General features: G+C 37.8%; 1 protein-coding gene across 1 annotated transcript in view; it reads right to left on the reverse strand.

The window, feature by feature from the left end:
* Nucleotides 1-11,174: 11,174 nt before the first annotated feature.
* LOC135214904 (zinc finger protein 235-like) overlaps nt 11,175-19,990 on the reverse strand; it is a 118,972-nt gene continuing 110,156 nt past the window's right edge. The window contains exons 11-14 of the mRNA XM_064249357.1: nt 18,925-19,086; nt 16,759-16,841; nt 15,528-15,741; nt 11,175-12,218 (exon numbers count right to left, since the gene is read on the reverse strand). Coding sequence (XP_064105427.1) covers nt 11,241-12,218; nt 15,528-15,741; nt 16,759-16,841; nt 18,925-19,086 — 1,437 coding nt within the window. The 3' untranslated portion in view covers nt 11,175-11,240. The remainder of the gene's footprint in view (nt 12,219-15,527; nt 15,742-16,758; nt 16,842-18,924; nt 19,087-19,990) is intronic.

Consider the following 19,990-nt stretch of genomic DNA (forward strand, 5'->3'; position numbering starts at 1 on the left):
TATATATATATATATATATATATATATACACACACACACACGCACACACACACACACACACATATATATATATTATATATAATATATATATATATATATATATATATATATATAATGTATTTGTGTATAATATATATACTTAATGCATGTATATAATATATAATATACAGAAAAAATTATACCCAGGGGATTAAAATGTTAGATCCTGGTTGCAGGAAAATGATAGTATGCCTGTGCGACGGTGCGCACGTACACACACACGTGTGTGCGTGCGTGCGCACTGTCGTGCATAAATGCTGTCATTTCCCTTCAGCCAAGATCTATCATTTTATTTCCGGGGGTAGAATTTTTTCTGTCCAGGAATCCATGACAAACCACCCCCGCACTCCGTCAACGGACAAAGTAGGGCATCAGTCCGAATTCTTGGTAGCCAAAAATCGAGTTGACAGTTTTCTTGAACAGGCACTCTTCGTTTGGCCTACGGAAGTCAGTTAGTATCTTCTATCCCTGGCATTTCTTAGCCATCTGATTTTCCAGGAAGATTTATTTGCCCTCTGACATTTCCAGTGAGATTAACAGCATTTTGCACAGTGTTTGAGTCGCGGTGTCAATCGACGATCCTGAGGTTCAGCGAGCTTCGTCGGTTCCCCTCCATCCCCAGAGCTCCCCACCATAGCTGACCTTATCGAAATAGGTATCTTTATTGTCATTAATAAAGTTGTCCAACCAGATCGTTCATTCGCAACTTTCAATTAGCGAGGAGTGCACCTCTGAACTGAACTCGATTCTTGTTCCTGAGAGAAGGGCCTCGGTTTTTTACATACATATATTTATGTTGCCTGTCGGCAATACTTCTTGACTTTTTGCATTCCTTTTTTTTATCAACGATGTCGCTCGGGGCTTTGCAGCACATCGATATGCAGTGGAAAATATAAGAGACTTGAGATACTAGCGACTGGCTAGGCCTCAAGATCTCCATTTCAAAATCTATTTTTTTTCTACAGTAGTATTTACTTAGAAGGACTACGGGTTTTCGTAAGCGATTCTAGATTAGGTAATCTTTGCATACTTGTCGTCCTATGTATCCATCCACACTCCCGAAAAATTCTGTTCTATTATTCTTCGTCCATAGTGCACCCACCCCCCTCCCCAAAACACTGACAGTTCTCTAACTGCTGACATCAATAGCAGTGCTTGGAAAGCTACGTCGAACAGGTTCACCGCTGATATCTGCAAGACCGCATCATAACTTTTTAATGTTTCATTTCCGTCTTCATTACAGTCATTATCATATCGAATGTCAAATAACGTTTAGGACCCGTAGACCTACTGGTTTCATTCCTGTCTCTTATAAACTACTAGAGAACGAATCGTGTGAAATGACGTGGAATCAGTTTGCAGAAATCTCTTCTGCAAAGGGTCTCCCAAGGGTGGTTGGCTTGTCTCGTACAAGGCATATATCCCAGACGGCCTCATGTGGCAACATAGCGGGTATCAGATACGACTGCAATGCGATAAGTAAACTTTACTTAGTCGGAGGAATCATGCACTAGTTAATCATGTGATCGCTCTGGTGCTTGAGAGAGAGAGAGAGAGAGAGAGAGAGAGAGAGAGAGAGAGAGAGAGAGAGAGAGAACAGTAAATTGATGACAAGGTTACTTTGGCTCTTCGCATCAACTGTGTTAATTTTCATCGCTCAAATGAAATCAAAGCCAGTCGTTAACTAACTGCTCCAAACGGGTTAAGGAATAGATTAACTACGACGCAATGTCAATTGCGTCACTCTCATTTCGGGTCATGTTTCCTCAAGCAAGCAAGCAAGCTTTGTTGTCTTTTAATTGGCTGGCGCAACTTCTTGTTATAAATACCAAAAAGTTTAGTGTGGTTGCCATCCGGGCTCTTCCGCGTAAGATTTTTCCTCAATCTCTCATTGGAGTAATGACACAAAGACCAGCGCTCGCTCACATACCCTGTACCCAGTCTCAATTAAAGTAACATGCGTCACAACCGAGTGAGGAGTCCGCCTGATAAGTGAGTTTGCTTTTGTGCCTCTTTCAAACTTTCGTCTCGAGTGCCACTCTGTGATCGACTGTGACACTCGGAACCAGAACATCGACTCATTATTCCACTCGAAGACGAGTGATGCATAATGGTCGCTGGCAACGCCGCAAAAATACCAGGAAATAACCAGGAAAAATAGTCCTGAGGATTCCCACTCGCCACAGCCATGAGAGCGAGCAACATAGACGTAGAGCTGCGAATCCTCTAGCGATGACCAGCATTCTAATCCCTACGCGCTGCTAAATTCCTCGCTTGAAACTTTTTGAAAAGCGAACTGTGCAAAGTGCTGCAAAAATACTGCTTTGTTTATTGTGCTTTTTTGTTTCGTTAAATGTCTTTCCTCTTGAAGTCTTATCGTCTCGATGACCTGGTTTTTATGCCGAGTTCCCCTGATTTGGATAGTTGACGTCGTTACAATCTTCATACAATAATCATTTGCTGCCCTGCAACCTCTTCAACAAATACCACAGTTATAAAATCCATTCTCTTTTCCTTCTTTCTCCTCTTGTGAGCTACTGTCTTTGCTTTTGTGAACTATGAGGTCAAAAAGTATAGCAAAACGAAGCTCACGACGACACCTCTTTCCCAGGATACTTTGACACCTACCCATTTCGTTGATTTGAAATGTAATGGAGTCATTCTACTTCTTAAATCTAGTCATTTTGGCTGCGTCGTTTTTGTTCATCTCTTGGTAGCGTTTAGAGTACTATATTGATCTTGTTTTCTTTTGCTTTTAATGGCGCTTATTTTTGATATTGCGTCTTTAGCAAGAAGAATTTACTACTACCATCGCTTTCATGAGGACTCCATCTGTTTGTGATCGTCTTCTGTTGAATATTCAGCTTGACAATAAGTTAGGTATGAAAACTAGACTCCAGTCTTGAGTGAACATATTTCGACAAGGTTGTAGACCTTGGTTGTAGCTGTGTTGTAAACCCGTTCCAAGACTTAACTCCCAGTGACATTAGATCATGGGCCTCATCTAAATAGGAGCACTAGCAAACGGCCATCAGTCGTGTGTGAAATGTACAGAGTTGTAGTCTATGGTACGTGATAGGTGTCATTTGAATGAAGTATGAATAGCAACGTTATCAAGAGTGTCTTACCATTGCCTCCATGTTGTCCTGTTAATCCATTAACTGTGATCTCGTAGCGCCATATCCTTTGGCTGGAGGTCACGGAAATTTTCAGCATCAATGATCAGGAATTGATTTCATCCTCCGTTCACTTTTTATAACACTGAGTAGTTCTTTTAACGAAATTAATTCTTTTTGTAATTTCTCTCAAAAGTATTCACCAGACAGACACAGAAACTTGTTAAAAACAACACGTATCTCACAAGTAGCACTTCGCATAGCAATTTTCTTTTCTTTTCCTCGTCAACCTCAAAGGCCAATATTGAAGTATTGAATTCTGCAGGAGGAGGTGCTGTCCCCCACAACAATTACCTTTCGATGGCGTTCCGCACCGCCACGGCCTTGAGTTTCACAATCCTGAGCGAAACAAGTCGTTGCTATAATGAACTGTCGGCTCAAGAAAGAACTGCCGTTTGCAACAAAACTTTCACGAGACCGCTGCCTTGTAACAAAATCTACACCTCGAACGTTTTGGGTAAATGTCAATGATACAAGCAATCGGCTTGAAGGTTACACTATAAACTGGGGTGCCACCTGACCGAACGAGCGAGACGAATAGAGAGAGAGAGAAGAGACGTTGTCACACGAGGCCCACCGCAAACAAACACACACACACTCAGCACTGCAACGGCAGACCCCAGAACCTGTTCCTACTCCCTTGAAGTTCTCTTACTCTCATCACCAGCTGTAGCCACTAGCAGGCTTAGCTGAGGCCCCGAGACTCGTGTAAGCTCTGGCACTTGTGCTTCTCTCGGCTTCGCTCCTCCCACTTCTCCTCATCTCTCTCTCTCTCTCTCTCTCTCTCTCTCTCTCTCTCTCTCTCTCTCTCACCAGTCACTCGAATCCTTCCTTTCATGGGCCCATTTTTGCTTCGTCGGCCTTTCGAGGAGGTTCGACGGCTACCTACAGCCTAAGTACTCCTCGTCGTCGGTGACCCTTTTAGCTTGCGACCAGAAATGGGAATTGGTGGTGGTGGCATCATCGCCGAAATAAACTTCCGCGGATTTGCCCTGACAGGGCGACTCACTCGGCCTTGATCCCCATTCGATATATGCTCTGAAAGAGTGTCGCCACAGTGCATAATAGTCCTAGCGAACGTGCAAACTGCCCGAAAAGAAATAGCAGCAGCATTTACGTTCGGAGTGAAAGAGATGACACTCTCCCGTACCCAAACAATTTCTCTCTTATTACATCTGTCTGGAGCCTGGAAGACCTATCAAACATTATTCGTACATTCACCATTAGAATTCTTCCTCATCAGAAATTGCACCAAGAAAAGGGGCTCTGTTCATTCCCATGGAAACACAAGTATTGTTACCAGGAAGTTTACCATTCCAGTCTCTACGTCTGAGATACAGAGAACAATGACAGTTGAAGGTTGCCTTTTTATGGATCGCACGAAAAAAACGGGCAGGTGCGGAACTAACCAAGATAGAGCAATCAGCAAAACAAGCAATCTAACCCACCTTTTCATTTTCCCACTGCTATCAGTGATGTTATGCAACTGAGCTTTTGAATCTCTCTCTCTCTCTCTCTCTCTCTCTCTCTCTCTCTCTCTCTCTCTCTCTCTCTCTCTCTCTCTCTCTCTCTACTCTGCTCTTGTGATGGGAATTTAAATGCGGCTGTTGGCGGAATCTTCTAGGTGTAGCTACTTGGGTTTAGCGGCATTCTCAGATGGTCTCCATTGTTCTAAAATAAAGAATTTTCACTTATAATTTAAGAGTGTTTTTACTTATAGCCTCTCAGAACTATATATAACATTAACAACATTTTTGGAAAAATGCCACCTCTCAATGTATTTAAATAAATATTTTAGCATGGCAGGCATTCGTCTCAATATTTTTTATCATTGTTTTTCATTATAATTACTTGTCATCAGGAAGTGCAATTAATAAATTTCCAAGCAAGGTTAATGGTGAGATATATATATATATATATATATATATATATATATATATATATATATATATTTGTGTGTGTGTGTGTGTGTGTTTGATTTTAAATTTAAAAGAAACGTGACGATTATACGAACAAAATTACAGCCACTAAAGAAAGCAATGTTTTATTTTTACATTTAAGTGAAAAGTCCCACAGAATACATTGGACGCAAAGCCAAATATTGTCACGTTGTAACGAAACTATTTCAAGGAACTTTTTAGAATCTGTTTTAATTCAGTTAACCTGGGTGAATAATTTTGATGTAAGTCAAGGATTGCTTTCTGTCGACCCGGTCATAAAACATATGTTCCAGAAGGGTTTGAAATATAGAATAAAGACGATTACCAATAAGTAGATTTCGACTCTAATCTGTTGACCGTTCTGTGACCTCCCGACCTTTTTGTATTCCCTTAGGACTTGCAGGTACCCACCATTTATATATATAGGCCCTAGCTTCTGTGTATCTTTATAAAAAAAAAATAATAATAATAAAAACCACGAGAAGTTAATCTGTGCTCCGGCCGCCTTGAAAGGTCAGTTGGTTTTAAAAGTGTTTTTCTTTTTCACGAGGAGAGAATAACCTTTTACTATCGCTGAATTTCCTTAGCGACAAACATTGTGCTTACGTCATCGTCATCCTTTGTTTTGTAAGAGTTATAAGTACTTAAGAACATAAAAAGAACACTGCTATAGTAGATTCACATAAATCGTGCATTTGATGTCTAGGCCAGTCCCTTACGACGCTCCTGATTGGCTGTTGATAAGCCAGTCACAGGGCTGGAAACTGTCTCTCTCGAGAGTTCACATAGGCAGGATGTATGTTCCACCTCTCCTGAAAGACGTATACCTCAGGAGAGATGGAACATACATCCTGCCTATGTGAACTCTCGAGAGAGAGACTGAGAGTTTCCAGCCCTGTGATTGGCTTATCAACAGCCAATCAGGAGTGTCGCAAGGGACTGGCCTAGACATCAAATGCACGGTTTATGTGAATCTACTATAGTAATTACAGAAAATAAATACAGTGGACGTTAATCTCAAAATCTTCCTAAAGCTGTCCCAGAGGCGAAGATTAGCGAGGTTTATGGCAAACGATAGAAACCAGTCATCGTCTTGACATGATCACGAGCAGATTCTTCCTTTTTTTCTTTCTTTCTTTTTTTCTCGTTACGCAACGATGCACGCCAGGAAAGTTTCGGCATTCGTTCGGCTTCAGAAAGAACCCTATCACTTTACATCTGCTCTCTGGCTTTTGCAACAGATACCAGAGACCAGCGCTACTAGGCTATCTGGTATTTTCAGGATTTACAAGCACAACCCGCTCTGATGTGTACATCTGCTTCGCTGTTGGATGAGTTTGTAACTTGTGAAGGTCATTTGCTCGAGTGGTTGTCTTATTCAAGTTTGCTCGTGATGCGTACGTCGTGTATCTCTCTATCAGAAGTTTTGGATCAGATAGTGACCCCCGCGGGTTTTAATTAATCCGGTATGTAGTATCCACATTTTCGGCGTGTTTAATGACCCACCAGGAAATATTAGCCCTAGATAACAACTCCCGAAAGCCCTTGGGGGACACTTGTTTAGGAAAGATCCGTTTTTTTTCTTTCTCCCTCGTGGAATATGAGTTCAATTCCACTCATTAACTTGACCGAAGAACGTTGAGACTGGCGGGTGCTTTTAATAATACAATTTTTAACCATAATGAAGATTCACAGATTCCAAGAAGATCGTCTATTTCACACGAATTCTGTCAGGAAAACAATAAGAGATACAAGATTACAAACGTTGTCACATTGTGACCATGAATTCACCACGAAGTTAATGGTTTCCTCATAAGGACCTTGAAAAAAAAAATGTTCAACTCTTACAAACGGACAGCTTTGCTTGAAATGTCAGTTGAGATACTCATTTTTGCATTTAAGGAGAAAATATTATCCTTGCAAATTGTTGTTTTCCTATTACTTGTCACTTAACTGATCACTCTTCGTTTTATCTTTGTTATCACTTTTTGTTCTCAGACTAGATGAATATGAGTAAAGGATTGTCTTGTCTGCTTATTTTCCCTCAGTTGCCTGTTACTTTCGCCTTTCTTATAGATAGTAGTTTATATTACCATGCTCTACTGACAAGCACTTTTTCTTCCAGTGATAGCAAACGGTTGCTGTGGTTTATTATTATTATTTGTTTAAGCAGCCATTTCCGACTAAGTCCAATGGGTTGCTGTGGTAGGACATCCCATATAAAACGTATGTCATTATATGACAGGATGTTGTAGCAAGAGTGATGTGAGGCTAAAGAAGTCCTTATATTATCGCACCTTCGGAAAATCAGGGACAGTGTGGGACATTTTAATGGATCCTTTTTGTATGGTGTTTTTACGTTGCATAGAACCAGTGGTTATTCAGCAACGAGACCAAGGGATTTACGTGACTTCCAAACCACGTCGAGAGTGAACTTCTATCACCAGAAATACACATCTCTCACACCTCAATAGAATACTGGATCCTGTACTTGTGGCTAAATTAGTGATGTTTGCCCCAGACATCGTTATCCTATACATCGGAGGAAACGATATTGATGTGAATGATGGCAATCCAGACTTAGTAAATTAGGTCAAAAATGACATTTAAGAGCTATAGTAGATTCACATCAACTGTGCATTTGATGTCTAGGCCAGTCCCTTACGGCACTCCTGATTGGCGGGTTATAAGCCAATCACAGGGCTGGAAACTCTCAGTCTCTCGAGAGTTCACAGAGGCAGGAAGTATGTTCCACCTCTCCTGAGGGATGCGTCTTTCAAAAGTATCCCCCAGGAGAGGTGGAATATACATCCTGCCTATGTGAAGTCTCTCGAGAGTCTGCGAGTTTCCAGCCCTGTGATTGGCTTATCAACAGTCAGTCAGAAGCGTCGTAAGGAACTGCCCTAGACATCAAATGGAGGTTGATGTGAATCTACTATAGTTGCAAGACTGGAAGGTGTTAGTAGCTGTAAGGTTAAAATGGTTTGCCTAGATTCGTGATGCTCCTAGATACAACCGAGGTTTAGATGTGCACGAAAGAATAAATTAAACCAATAATTGTTGATGAGAAACCGAGAAATAACTTTTACTTTCAACCAGAGTGCATTTTCAATAAGTTAGTCAGAAAACATTAGGAGTCACTTATGTGAAACAGCAGATGCTTATGCTTTTAGTCGGGATGGGTGAATCCTTGGTTGTGCTCAAGCCAACCCAGGAAGTTAGACTAGGTGAATAATTATGACGACGCATTTCCACTCTGTAAATTGTTTGTTCTTTGAAGTTAAGTAGGAAATAAAACCCTATGTTGTTCACAGTATATATAATATATATATATATATATATATATATATATATTATATATATATATAGATATATATATATATATATTATATATAATAATAATATGTATATATATAGATATATATATATATATATATAATAATTATATTATTATATATAAGTCAAGGACATATAACAGTGGTCCTCCATTGATTGACTGATTTTAAATTGGTATTATATTTTCTAGAGTGATATATATATTTTATTGGCTGAAAGTTTGTACCTTTTTTAGTATTAATAATTGTATACTTTGGTGTTGGTAAATAATAGTTTAAGATGTCTGACACAGATGAATTGAAGAGAAGGGGGTTATGTCTGTGATAACCAATTTGTCAAAAAAGGTTGAAACCACTACTGGTACATGTACAGGTAATATCACTATTATTTCTTCATTGAGAGACTCCTTGAAGGAATATTTACAGAAAATCCAGCAATTGGATAGTGAAATATTGGATCTAACAGATCCTACAGTTCAGCCTTACCAAATTATGATTCAAGCAGAATATAGCTTACAGGAAGCCACTGAAATTCATAGACTAAATTCATCCATTAAGAGTCCTCTAGGTGTAAAGAGTGAACCTATTACACTGATATTGCCTGTCAATGCTAGTGTCAAGTTGCCTAAATTAGACCTCAAACATTTCAATGGTGATGTGTCGGAATGGAATCCATTTTGGGAACTCTTATTACTACTGTAGGTTACCGAAAGAGTATGTATAGATAAAAGTTAGTTTCATTGAGATAGAATTATTCCTCAACTAGGCTGTTTGTTATTAAGATATGCCAATAATATATAAGGTAAAAATGGTTTTATTACCTCTATTATCAGTTGATTTCATAATGTGAATCTTCATGCATGTTGGTAGTTATATAACAGAGGCTAGCCTACCAATACTCATCTTGGAATTCAAGGTTTGAGTTTTAGAATTGTAGTAGATGACACCCAATTTTTAGGGGTGAATTTTAGGATTTCAAGGTCATCTTATACAAGGAAATGTTTCAATTTTAAAACGGACAGTGAAAAGATGACATAATTATGACTGAAGGGGCTACTCGTTCAAAAGAACCAACGGAAAATCTTGAAACTTTATGGAGTTTGGATCACTTAGGTATTAACTGCAGTGAGATAATAGAACATGAAAAGAAGGTATTGGAGAACTTTGAGAGTACTGTAACCCATTCCGAAATTGACATTGTTTTGTGACAGCCTTGGAAAGGCAATAGAAGTAGATTAACATCGAACTTTGGGTTGGCTTTGAATAGACTAAAGCAACAGTGTGTCAAGTTTCGGAAGGACACCTATTATCTAGAACACTATCAGAAAATCTTGAAGGATTAGGAGGATAGGAGGTTCATAGAGAGAGTGGAATGTTTTAAAACTGATGAAGACGTCATTTCTTGGCACATCATGTTGTTAAAAAAGACAGTGCAACAACCCCTATTAGGATAGTATTTTACTGTTTGGTTAGACAGGGGAGAAATGGGCTAAGCTTGAGTGATTGTTTGTGGACAGGACCATATGTAACAGCTGACCTACTCAGAGTTCTACTGCATTGAAAACAAAATCGTTTGCCTGTATTAATAACATAGAGAAAGCATTTTTCATGGTGCCACTTAAAGAAGAGGATAGAAACTATGAAAGATTTTTATGGCTGGAAGATCCAGTAGACGCAGTTGTTTCATGAATTTAATTATAAATATGTGTAATAGAACTCAAGTAACTTCCATTTATTGATTGTTAGTTGAATGTTTGGAGCTGGTCGACTGCAACTGTGAATTCAGTCTTTTTACAACTCTCAGACAGTGCGGTTGTATTACAAATGTCTTATGTTAACAGTCATAGTTATGCTGCCATCCGGATGAGACTTTGTCCTACGATCTCTGAGAAGTCATCAAGATCTCTGAGCCTAAACCACTTAAGTATTCCTATCTTAAAGTTTATATGGGGAAATTCCTTTAGAAAATAGTTATGCATATCTGATGATGGGGAGAATTTTTCCTGTGATGTTCTTAGGATGAGAATGAAGAGAAGGAGACCGTGCTAACGCCAGTCTCAGGCAGTCCAGGCTAGGAATAATGAGTCCACCATTCACATTAACAGTAAGTTGATATCATTTACATACTCATTAATATACTCAAGGCAATGTAATGTCTTGAATGTTATTTAAAATGAGTGAAGAAATTTGGGTGTTATAGTATAGAACTTGAGCTACGATTTGGTTAGGATGTTTCAATTCATTCACTGAAGGCTATATAATCCCTTGTGATTTTAAATGCTATACTTATTTCAAAGTGAGTTGGAATAACATGAGACATGAAGGAATTTTATTAAATAACTTTGTAATGCATTTCAGGCAACCCTGAGACGGGTGATTAAAGGTATCACACACCCATTCTTATTATTAATACCAGGTAAAAGTTGAATGAATGAGTTACATAAAAATTGACATACTAAACTATCAAGTGTAGTAAGTGAGAAATTATTATTCAAATAGATAAGTCCGTTAACAAATTCATTAAACATTATGAAAAAACTGTGTCAAACTGAATTGAAACCATTCAGAATGAAGTGCCATTTGTGTGAAGGGGATTGCATTGACTGTTTAAGATTTATATTTTACTTCTAAAAAAAGATGAACTGCAATAACTTTGGAGGAAATGAAAAATTAGAAGCAAAATGTTCCTTTGAGGTTCTTTACTTTTTTAATGGGTTTTGTGACAAAGATTGATGAAATGAGTCTCCTCATTAATGGCCATTCTGTCCTATAGAAAAAATATTTTCCTGGCTTTCTGCAATTTCTTCTGGAGAAATACCAATGATATACTGATGACCATCATCCGACATCACTTGTGACAAGGTAATAAGAGTTTGATTTTCTTCCTCAACACCTAGGATGGGTGTTCTTTCAGTGCTTTCAATAACATTTAGCACAATATTCTCCTGTCTTCGGTCTCCTATTATCTTTGGTTCCAAATGACCACCTTTTTGAACAACATCGAGCACTGAAGATCCATGAGGACTGCCTTCCAACAGGTCTTCTTTTATTACCTCATCAAACCTGGTCTCTGCTGTCTTTTGGAGATCATAGCTTACTAGGTTACAGTTATCTGTTCCCTTCAAAAAATTGTCTGCTGACTCCATGTTATCTACATTGATAGTAAAAACTTGGGAGTTGTGGGAGCTAATATCCATGGCATTATCTGTTGATTCAAAAACAAGAGAATCTGAACTGGTAGTTTCTTCCTTAATCAGATTTATTCTGCGAACACGTTCTTTGTCCACAGCCTGAGCTTTAATAGCTGTATTGCCCATGGTCACACACAGACTGGTTGGTGACTTCACGGGCAAATTCTGTCTTCCAGAATGATCATTAAAAGATTCTGAATTATTACCATCTATGTTTTGAACAACACCTGCTTCAATGACGAAAGCTTTCTGTTTATTATCTGGTAATGAATGTCCTGCATGACTGTTCTCTGTACCAATACTTTCCATGTGATCTCTATCATCCACAGCTTCTATCTTAATATGTATATTATCTGCTTCCCCTGTAACAAGTGATTGTACTGGCAATCTTAAAGCTACACCATCGAGTTGAACAGAAGTACTTGGTAATGCAGCACTGTTGGCTCGTTTCTCCATTGCCTCCTTAAACAGCTGATCTTCATGAAGTGTCACATGACGTACATATCTCTGAAGGTCTGCAACTTCCAATGAACATGTCTGGTAAAAGGTAAGGCCATTTCAGAAATATAAACAATGATCTAGAGCTACACAAATAGTCAATGACAAATCTGTCAAACACAATATAGAAAAGATTACATGCAGTTCAAAAACAAATTAGTACATGACAATGTTGTTTCATTTTACAGAAATTCTATATAATAAACAGTTTCACCATAAGCAATTACTTTTACAGAGCCTAATCGTGCATTACACATGATTCCAAGACACTCTCCACCAGAAGAAGCAGCAGCAGAGGTTAAGGCAGGTAGGAACAAAAACATAAGTAATGAGTGGTCTGTGTTACATCTTGTAAACTGATGGGTATTTATTTCAAAAATTAATTTTGGCTTGAAAAACCCAACAACTTAGTATAGTTACGTAGTTGGGAATGTTTTGTTGTAAAGGCATTTTGTTCATTAATGATACTGAACTTCATTAGTAGGATTAAGTTGTAACTTGAGGGTTCAACAAGTGATGCATAACAAATACCTCCCTGGTTAGGTGAAGAGGCATGTGTTTCAGTTACCTCTGCTCCTGTAGGATTGAGTTGTTCGTAAAAGAGCGAACTAAATAGGCCAATGTGATGGCTAGTCTTTACATGTTGAAGACCCTGTCCTACAGCAAATACAAGGCTAATGAAGTAATAATTTAAATATCTGAGCTAAATTCCTCTATGATAAATCTTGCTGATGGAGGAATCACCACATTACCTAAAAAATATATGGATATGGATGCATATAAAAAAAATTATGGCTCATAATAATAACTTGGAGGCTTAAAATGAATTTTACCCTCAAATTGGGGCAAGGACTACCTGATTCAATTAAGGGATATATCCTTATAAGAACAGCTGAGCATGAGACACGGTCTTTGTTCTTCCATGGTCCTGCTGTCCATGTGATGAAACAAGTTGACTGCAACATATCTATGACTAATTTAAATTAAGTTAATACTCTCCCCCATCTTCAAATCTGGAACATTTAGAAATTGAATTTCCCAAAGAAGTCTGCTGTAGAGGCTCTCAGTTTGTACTTGACAAAGTAAGAGCATGAAGTCGAGGAAATTTTCCATTCAACAATGCCATGATCTGAGAGGAGATAGATCAAGACATACGCTCAGTAACTAAAATAAGCCACAGTAAAAAATGCATCCTCTGCTGAAAGATTCAGACTAAAATTAATGTTGGAGATATCTACTATACACAGCTCAATACACACAGGATAGATGTTCTTGCCAAGATCCATATGTTGACTGCCACACAAGTGCAGAACATATACCACTTCTCTGAGATGTCCTTCTCAACCAACACCAGGCATATTGAGGGCTGAAGAGTTCTGGAAGGATGCTTTCTCTCAAAACAATTGCACTTATAGCAGAGTTACTAGAAGGACTTAAGTCAGTGCCCCTGTTCTCAACATCTGCATGTGGGAGAAATGATAGCCTTTGATAGCCATGACAGAGAACCTCCTGGACTTCTGCAGGAAAAGTAGGGAGACCACTACTAGTGGAATAGAAGCAATGAGTCAATCAAGTGACAAAAGACTGTCCACTTGGCCTGGTAAAGTCTAGCCTTAATTTTGTTTCCCTAGGTTAACAATAAATTTGGTAGCCCATCATAAAAACCCCACACCTGGGGCAACAGTCACTTGTTAGTTTGACACTTCAAATAGTAGGAAAATAAAATAATTACATTATGACAAAGCTAAGAAAAAACTTCAGATACTACCTCCAATCGAGTGAAGAATCTGCAGGGTGATGTTTGTTAAAATTATTAGTTAAATATTTCTTATCCTCATGACAAGGAAAAATTACAGTAATATAAATGAAAATTGGAAAGGCATTAGGTAATCCAAAAGTGCTAAGTTCTGGGAATCACTCTAAGGCAGGGTATTCACGGTCAGGTTTACCTGTCAGTTCACCCACAACTGTTCGACGGATGAGCGTCCACATGTAGAGTAGAACTGACAGTCGGACAGTCAACTTAAAGGTCATTGCCTTCATTTCTTGCCCAGCCTTTGTCGTGGCAATACTATATGACAGTGATGGAACTCCACTGGCTGATAAGAAGTGGAGCCACATATAGCCTACTAGCTTCTGCGGCAATTCACCTCAACTTATTAAAGCAAAAATGTGTAAAAGAATATGGTCTAAATATTGTTTATTAAAGACATATGTATATTCTCATATAATATTGATGAATAAGGCTTAGACCTGGGGGTTGGTTCAGTTATGAAATGGATCGTGAAGCTTACTTTCACTAATAACACCTTTCATAAAAGGCAGGATACTTGCCTAGGCCTATACTAAATTGTATTTATCACATGGATAGTTTTCATTTATTATATGATATGATTAGATCTCATAACAGTCTACAAAAAGCGCTGCATGGTCTAACAATGAAATTAATTAGGCCTATACATAGTTTACTCATCTTCTGGTCAGAGCGGCTGAGATCCTTCCCAGGCGAAATCCAACAACGAACTGTTATAAAATCATTGGTTACTCGTCCACACTGCGATCACCTGTCAGTTGGTCAAAAGAACTTTAGGTATTTCTATCAGTTCATGTTTTGGTGAGTGGACTTTCTCCGCCCACAAACTGTCATCTACACGTACGTTTTAATATCAGTTTCGGTGAGCTGACAGGGAGACTGACAAGTAAACCTGCACGTGAATACTTGGCCTAAGTTGTTCACCAGTCGCAGATACAAAGTTACTTACCCGAGACTTAAGGGATTACACAAAAAAAATATATATGCAAATGATGGAAAAAATAGGAGTGAATTTACAAAAGTATTTTATGAAGAAAAGGTGATTCATGAGTAAGTGGATCAGATCAGAGTAAAAGTTGTGAACAGAGATTGACACTCCTGTGTCAATTTAAGAATGCTTAAAGGAAGTGACTGTTGAGGATGGAAGGGGTCAAGTACAGTGATGAAGGAAAGTCACCAGTAGTTGAGGATATTACATGTGAATGCTGTGGTATGGCAGTTATAGCATGACAATGGCAAGCAAGTCTGTTTAAATTATGTCTCAAAGAGGGAATGATTGTAAAGGAATAGGTGAGAGGAATAATTGTTACCTTGTATTGGAGTAAAGGTCATACAGGTGTAACAAAACTAAACCACCACCCAATAATAAAAGAATATATATGGTTAATCACTCCACACCTAATAATTAACCTAAATAAGATTGCATGGTTTACATTTACTCTAAAAACTTGTTACCTTATGCAATTTTTAATTATCCAACAAAACCTGAAAACCTAACAAAACTTTAATAAAAGGGTAATTGCTGACTTCATTACCTGGCATTTGTACAAAAAGTTGTCTTTCCAATGGTATTTATTAATGTGCTTTTTGAAACGAAGCATGTGTGAACTTTCGTATTGACAAGTTACGAGAGGACATTTGAGGGGTTTAGTGAGAAAGTGTACCCATTTGTGACGGCGTACAGTAGTTGCATCTCGATACCAATGCCCACACAACTCGCACTGATGTGGTTTTTCCTGTGTATGCTTCCTGAAAAGATATGCAGAAATCTAATGAAAAAGTGTATCAGTGCATTTTATGGTGAGAAAAAAACATGAATATCTAGATATTTCTCAAAGAAAAATACCGGGAATGGGCGAATCTTCCACGAATAATGGGGGTATATGTTCCACAGAGAAATCTGCGAACACACTAGTCCGTAAATCGGGGGTGCACGAATACGGGGGTCCACTGTATACCAGATAACACCAAAATCTTGTTTTCTAATAAAACATCCCCTTCAGCATTTTTTTAGATTTTCTCAATATGAATATTGGCCAGTTACTAAGAGGCATTGCCGTGTCAGCAAAGCAGATAATCGAAAAATAGAGAAAATAATATATATCAATTCACTTAATTCTGTCATTTTATTTAACATTATTATTATGTATATTTACTGATGGACTTCATAACTAAAAACTACTCTGTACTGTGCACAATGCTATACTATCACAGTATCTTTCAACAGAGCCTTCTATTTCTCCCTTTAATGTTACTGCAAATTTCTTATATAGCACTGTATAAGCTGTACACAGTACATACTTTAATCTTTTCTCATATGGAATATGTACATACTTTAATCTTTTCTCATATGGAATATGTTAGTATGATAACAGAAGTCTTATGGAAATTCATCTTTCAATTTAAATCATACATATTTAACAAGGACAAAAGTTCACACAAAAAATTTGTATGGAACCAAAATTCCAGACGAGTTGTGAATATCATCATACAACACTGCTATCTTTCTTAATTATTTTCTATAAAATTCTATACAGACAAAATACAGCTTCAAACAAAAGACTTCACCAGTAAGATAACAGCAATTTATTTTATATATTAACACAGAAATATTTTATATATGAACATGGAATTAAAATTTCATGGAAGTTGAAGGGGTACATAATGAAAGGGAAGTCAATTGCGCAAAGCATATGAATTGGCAAGAGCAAAAATAATACAGGTAAATAACAAAAAATATATCAAGTTATAAATTAACAAAATTACCTTATATGTAATCCCATATCATATTTCCTCGTACATTTGTAAGGGCAATGTGGACAACTGTGGGGTTTTACCTTTAAGTGAATCTGTAAAGAGAAAAAGAAAATTATCATAAAACAACTGGATGATATACCTTTTTATGCCTACTGTGTGACATGCTTTATTTCAAAACAAACCTATTTCTGTACAAAAGCCTCTTGTGCATTCATAAAAACTTGCAAATATGCCTTTAAAGAAGTAGAAAACTTTCAGCTCCACCTGGCTAAGTAAGCATCCAGGCTCTACCAGGTCTCTGGTGACAGACTGACACTAGACGTGTCACATTCCTTGATGGAATATCTTAAATAAATGTGCAAATCCTTCCTTACCTACATTTTAGTGAGGTTTTTCATTACCAGTCCTGGATAGCTGGATGGTTCAGTGACTGCCTCTAAGTTTTCAGCTATTGCAAATTTAAAACCATCTTTTGAACAGTTGTCCTGTTCCTTGATTACTTACCTTTCCTCAGTTTAGTGTAGGCATTGTACTTTTCAGTTATAGTGGCTCTTTATGGTCCAATTACTCAAGTCACCACTGTTAGTTCACGATAAAATGTATATCATTTCCTATTACATTAAACTATTACTGTGTTTTCAATGTTATAAAAATGAATTTTCACTTTGATATATATTTTGTCTGATTTTGCCTCACACTTTAAATAGTCTTTTAAAGCAGTATATAAGTTTTTGTTAAAAACCTATAACTACAATATTTTGAATATTTCCTCCACTTAGCCTCTGGGTGCCAGCCAGTTATATTCTGTGTTGCAGTACATATTAAGATTTGGTTCTACATATGTACTTTCACCATATTGATTTAGAGTCCACACCAGTAGCATATCTGTCATTTATGAGGTTCATTCTATTGTTATGCATCTACTAGAGTAGGAGAACCACCATCAGAGAAAAATTTTTAGGTTACTGTGATTTTGGGTGCAAACTACAATGGTAAGGCTCTAAATTTTAAATACTATATTTATTCTTTAATTTTGTCTAGTATTAAGAGATTAAGATGAGTGTGTGATTAAATTTTGGTATCTTTGCAGATATGGTCTGCCTCTAATTAAACTAAGAATACATAACAGTCTCTCACCTCCCATGTATATAACATTGTATATTGATAAGTAGCAAGTGTATTCTTGGCTCACGTGTATGTTGATAAGTGGCAACAAAACACATTCAAATCCAATGCCGAGCAATACAGTACACTGCTTCCCCTCTCCAAGTTCAGTAGCTCACATGCACTGTCCTTGTTGCATTGTAACCTTAACCCAGTAAATATCATACATTTTAGATGAACTGGTTTCACATCTCATCCCAACCAACATGGTGCAGTAAGGTATTACAGGAAGTTACACCCACATCTCTCTCTCTATCTCTCTCCACAACAGACTTTATTTGCTGGTATGTACAGTGTATCATATGTGCAGAGTAAGGTGGTGCTAACGAGCCAACTACTGCAAGTAGTATTTCATGCACTGCACTTGAATTACTGATACTGTACCTTTCTGTTAAATACTGTTTTAAGCCTGTGTGGGGGTAAACAGAACATTGTTCACAATGGATTCTCCACATTCTCAGGACGAACATGACGACACGCGACTTGCCCAGCATTCAGAAGACCCTGTCTACCATCCACAGTCCCCACTTGCTCTCCATTCCAAGATAACAATACCCCAATCAGCTGATTTCCTTTTACCCATACATTTCCTGGAGAAATCATGGATCGAAGATCAAGCCAGTATCAGACAAGAGGGGGAAAGGAGAAGACAGAAAGAGGAGGAGAGACAAAGAGAACAGGAAGAATTAAGGGTCCAACAACAGAGAGGAGGACTGAAATTTGCAGGCAACTGGAAGCAGACTGCAAATAGTGCCTTTCTGCAAATGCTAGCTCCCCCTCCTACGGCAAGCAACAACAGGAAGCTCCAGTGTGCCTCTTTCAACAACTCAGCTCTCACCTCACCACAAGAGGGTGCAGTAACCCTGTCAGTAAACCCCCCCCTCCCCCCCAGAAAGCAATCACCTTAAAATGGTTGTATTATAAGTACTGGGTTTGCATAAAAATAAAAATTACATTTTCACAGTATCAAAATATGGATTACTAACCTCATGAAAAACAATAACCACTTACAGTATTGATGTGTTTTTTGAGAGTTTGGCTATCAAAAAACCACTTCTCACATTTGGTACAGTATGCCTTTTGATGCCACTGAGGAAGAGCTTCTTCATTACATATGTGAAATACCTCATGATTCAGGAGTTGGGAATGCTGACGAAAAGCCTTGTTACAAACCTGCAAAATTAATAATTTTGGAAAATAATTCTAAGAGAGAATAAAACTTGTCATGCTTAAAAGAAATGAAAACTGTCAATATTTTAAAAAGAGGTATGTAATAACAAGTACATCCAGCCTACCTGGGCATTGGTTAGTTTGTACTCCATCATATAACCTCCAATGGTAAATCCAACAGCATTAAGGGGAGTGTCAATGCCATAAGGCCCCCTTATAAAGTAAATGCTTGTTATGACTGAAGGGATTTGCTTCAAAGTTTTACCACTTATTCTGCAACTAATAATGAAAATTCTCTCATCAAGAAATTTACAAATTCAACCTCTAAGTTATTTTTTTATAGCTGAAACTTTTCAAAAATAATATGCTGACGACAAAATCAAGATACAGGCAGTCACCGGGTTACGACGGGTTCAGCTTACGATTCCGAGGTTAAGGCGCTTTTCAATTATATTCAACAGAAATTATTTCCAGGGTTATGACGCATGTTCCAGGGTTATGATGCCTACATTGCTCATCTGGCAAAGAAATATGAAACCAAAAATGCAAAATAATCAATATTTGAAGTTTTTTTATGCAAAATGCAATGAGAATGCAGTTTACATAGTTTTGAATGCACCCAAAGCATTAGAAGTAAGGTTTTCTTAGGATTTTTGGTGATGTTCCAGCTTACGACGGTTTTCGGGTTACAACGCGTCTCAAGAACGGAACCCCTGTCGTAACCCGGGGACTGGCTTATATCATTATACTACACTCTGTAAAGGTTTCATTGGATTTGGTTCAACCTTCTTGGAGAAATAAGTATTTAGTTTTGAAAAATATAAGTTTTGAGAAAACAGCAAAAGAAACAAATTATTTCTCAAACTATGGCAGTTGAATGCTAATTTTTGCACTAAAACTAATTCAT

Source organism: Macrobrachium nipponense, chromosome 46 (genome assembly GCF_015104395.2).
Source record: "Macrobrachium nipponense isolate FS-2020 chromosome 46, ASM1510439v2, whole genome shotgun sequence".
Lineage (NCBI taxonomy): Eukaryota > Metazoa > Arthropoda > Malacostraca > Decapoda > Palaemonidae > Macrobrachium > Macrobrachium nipponense.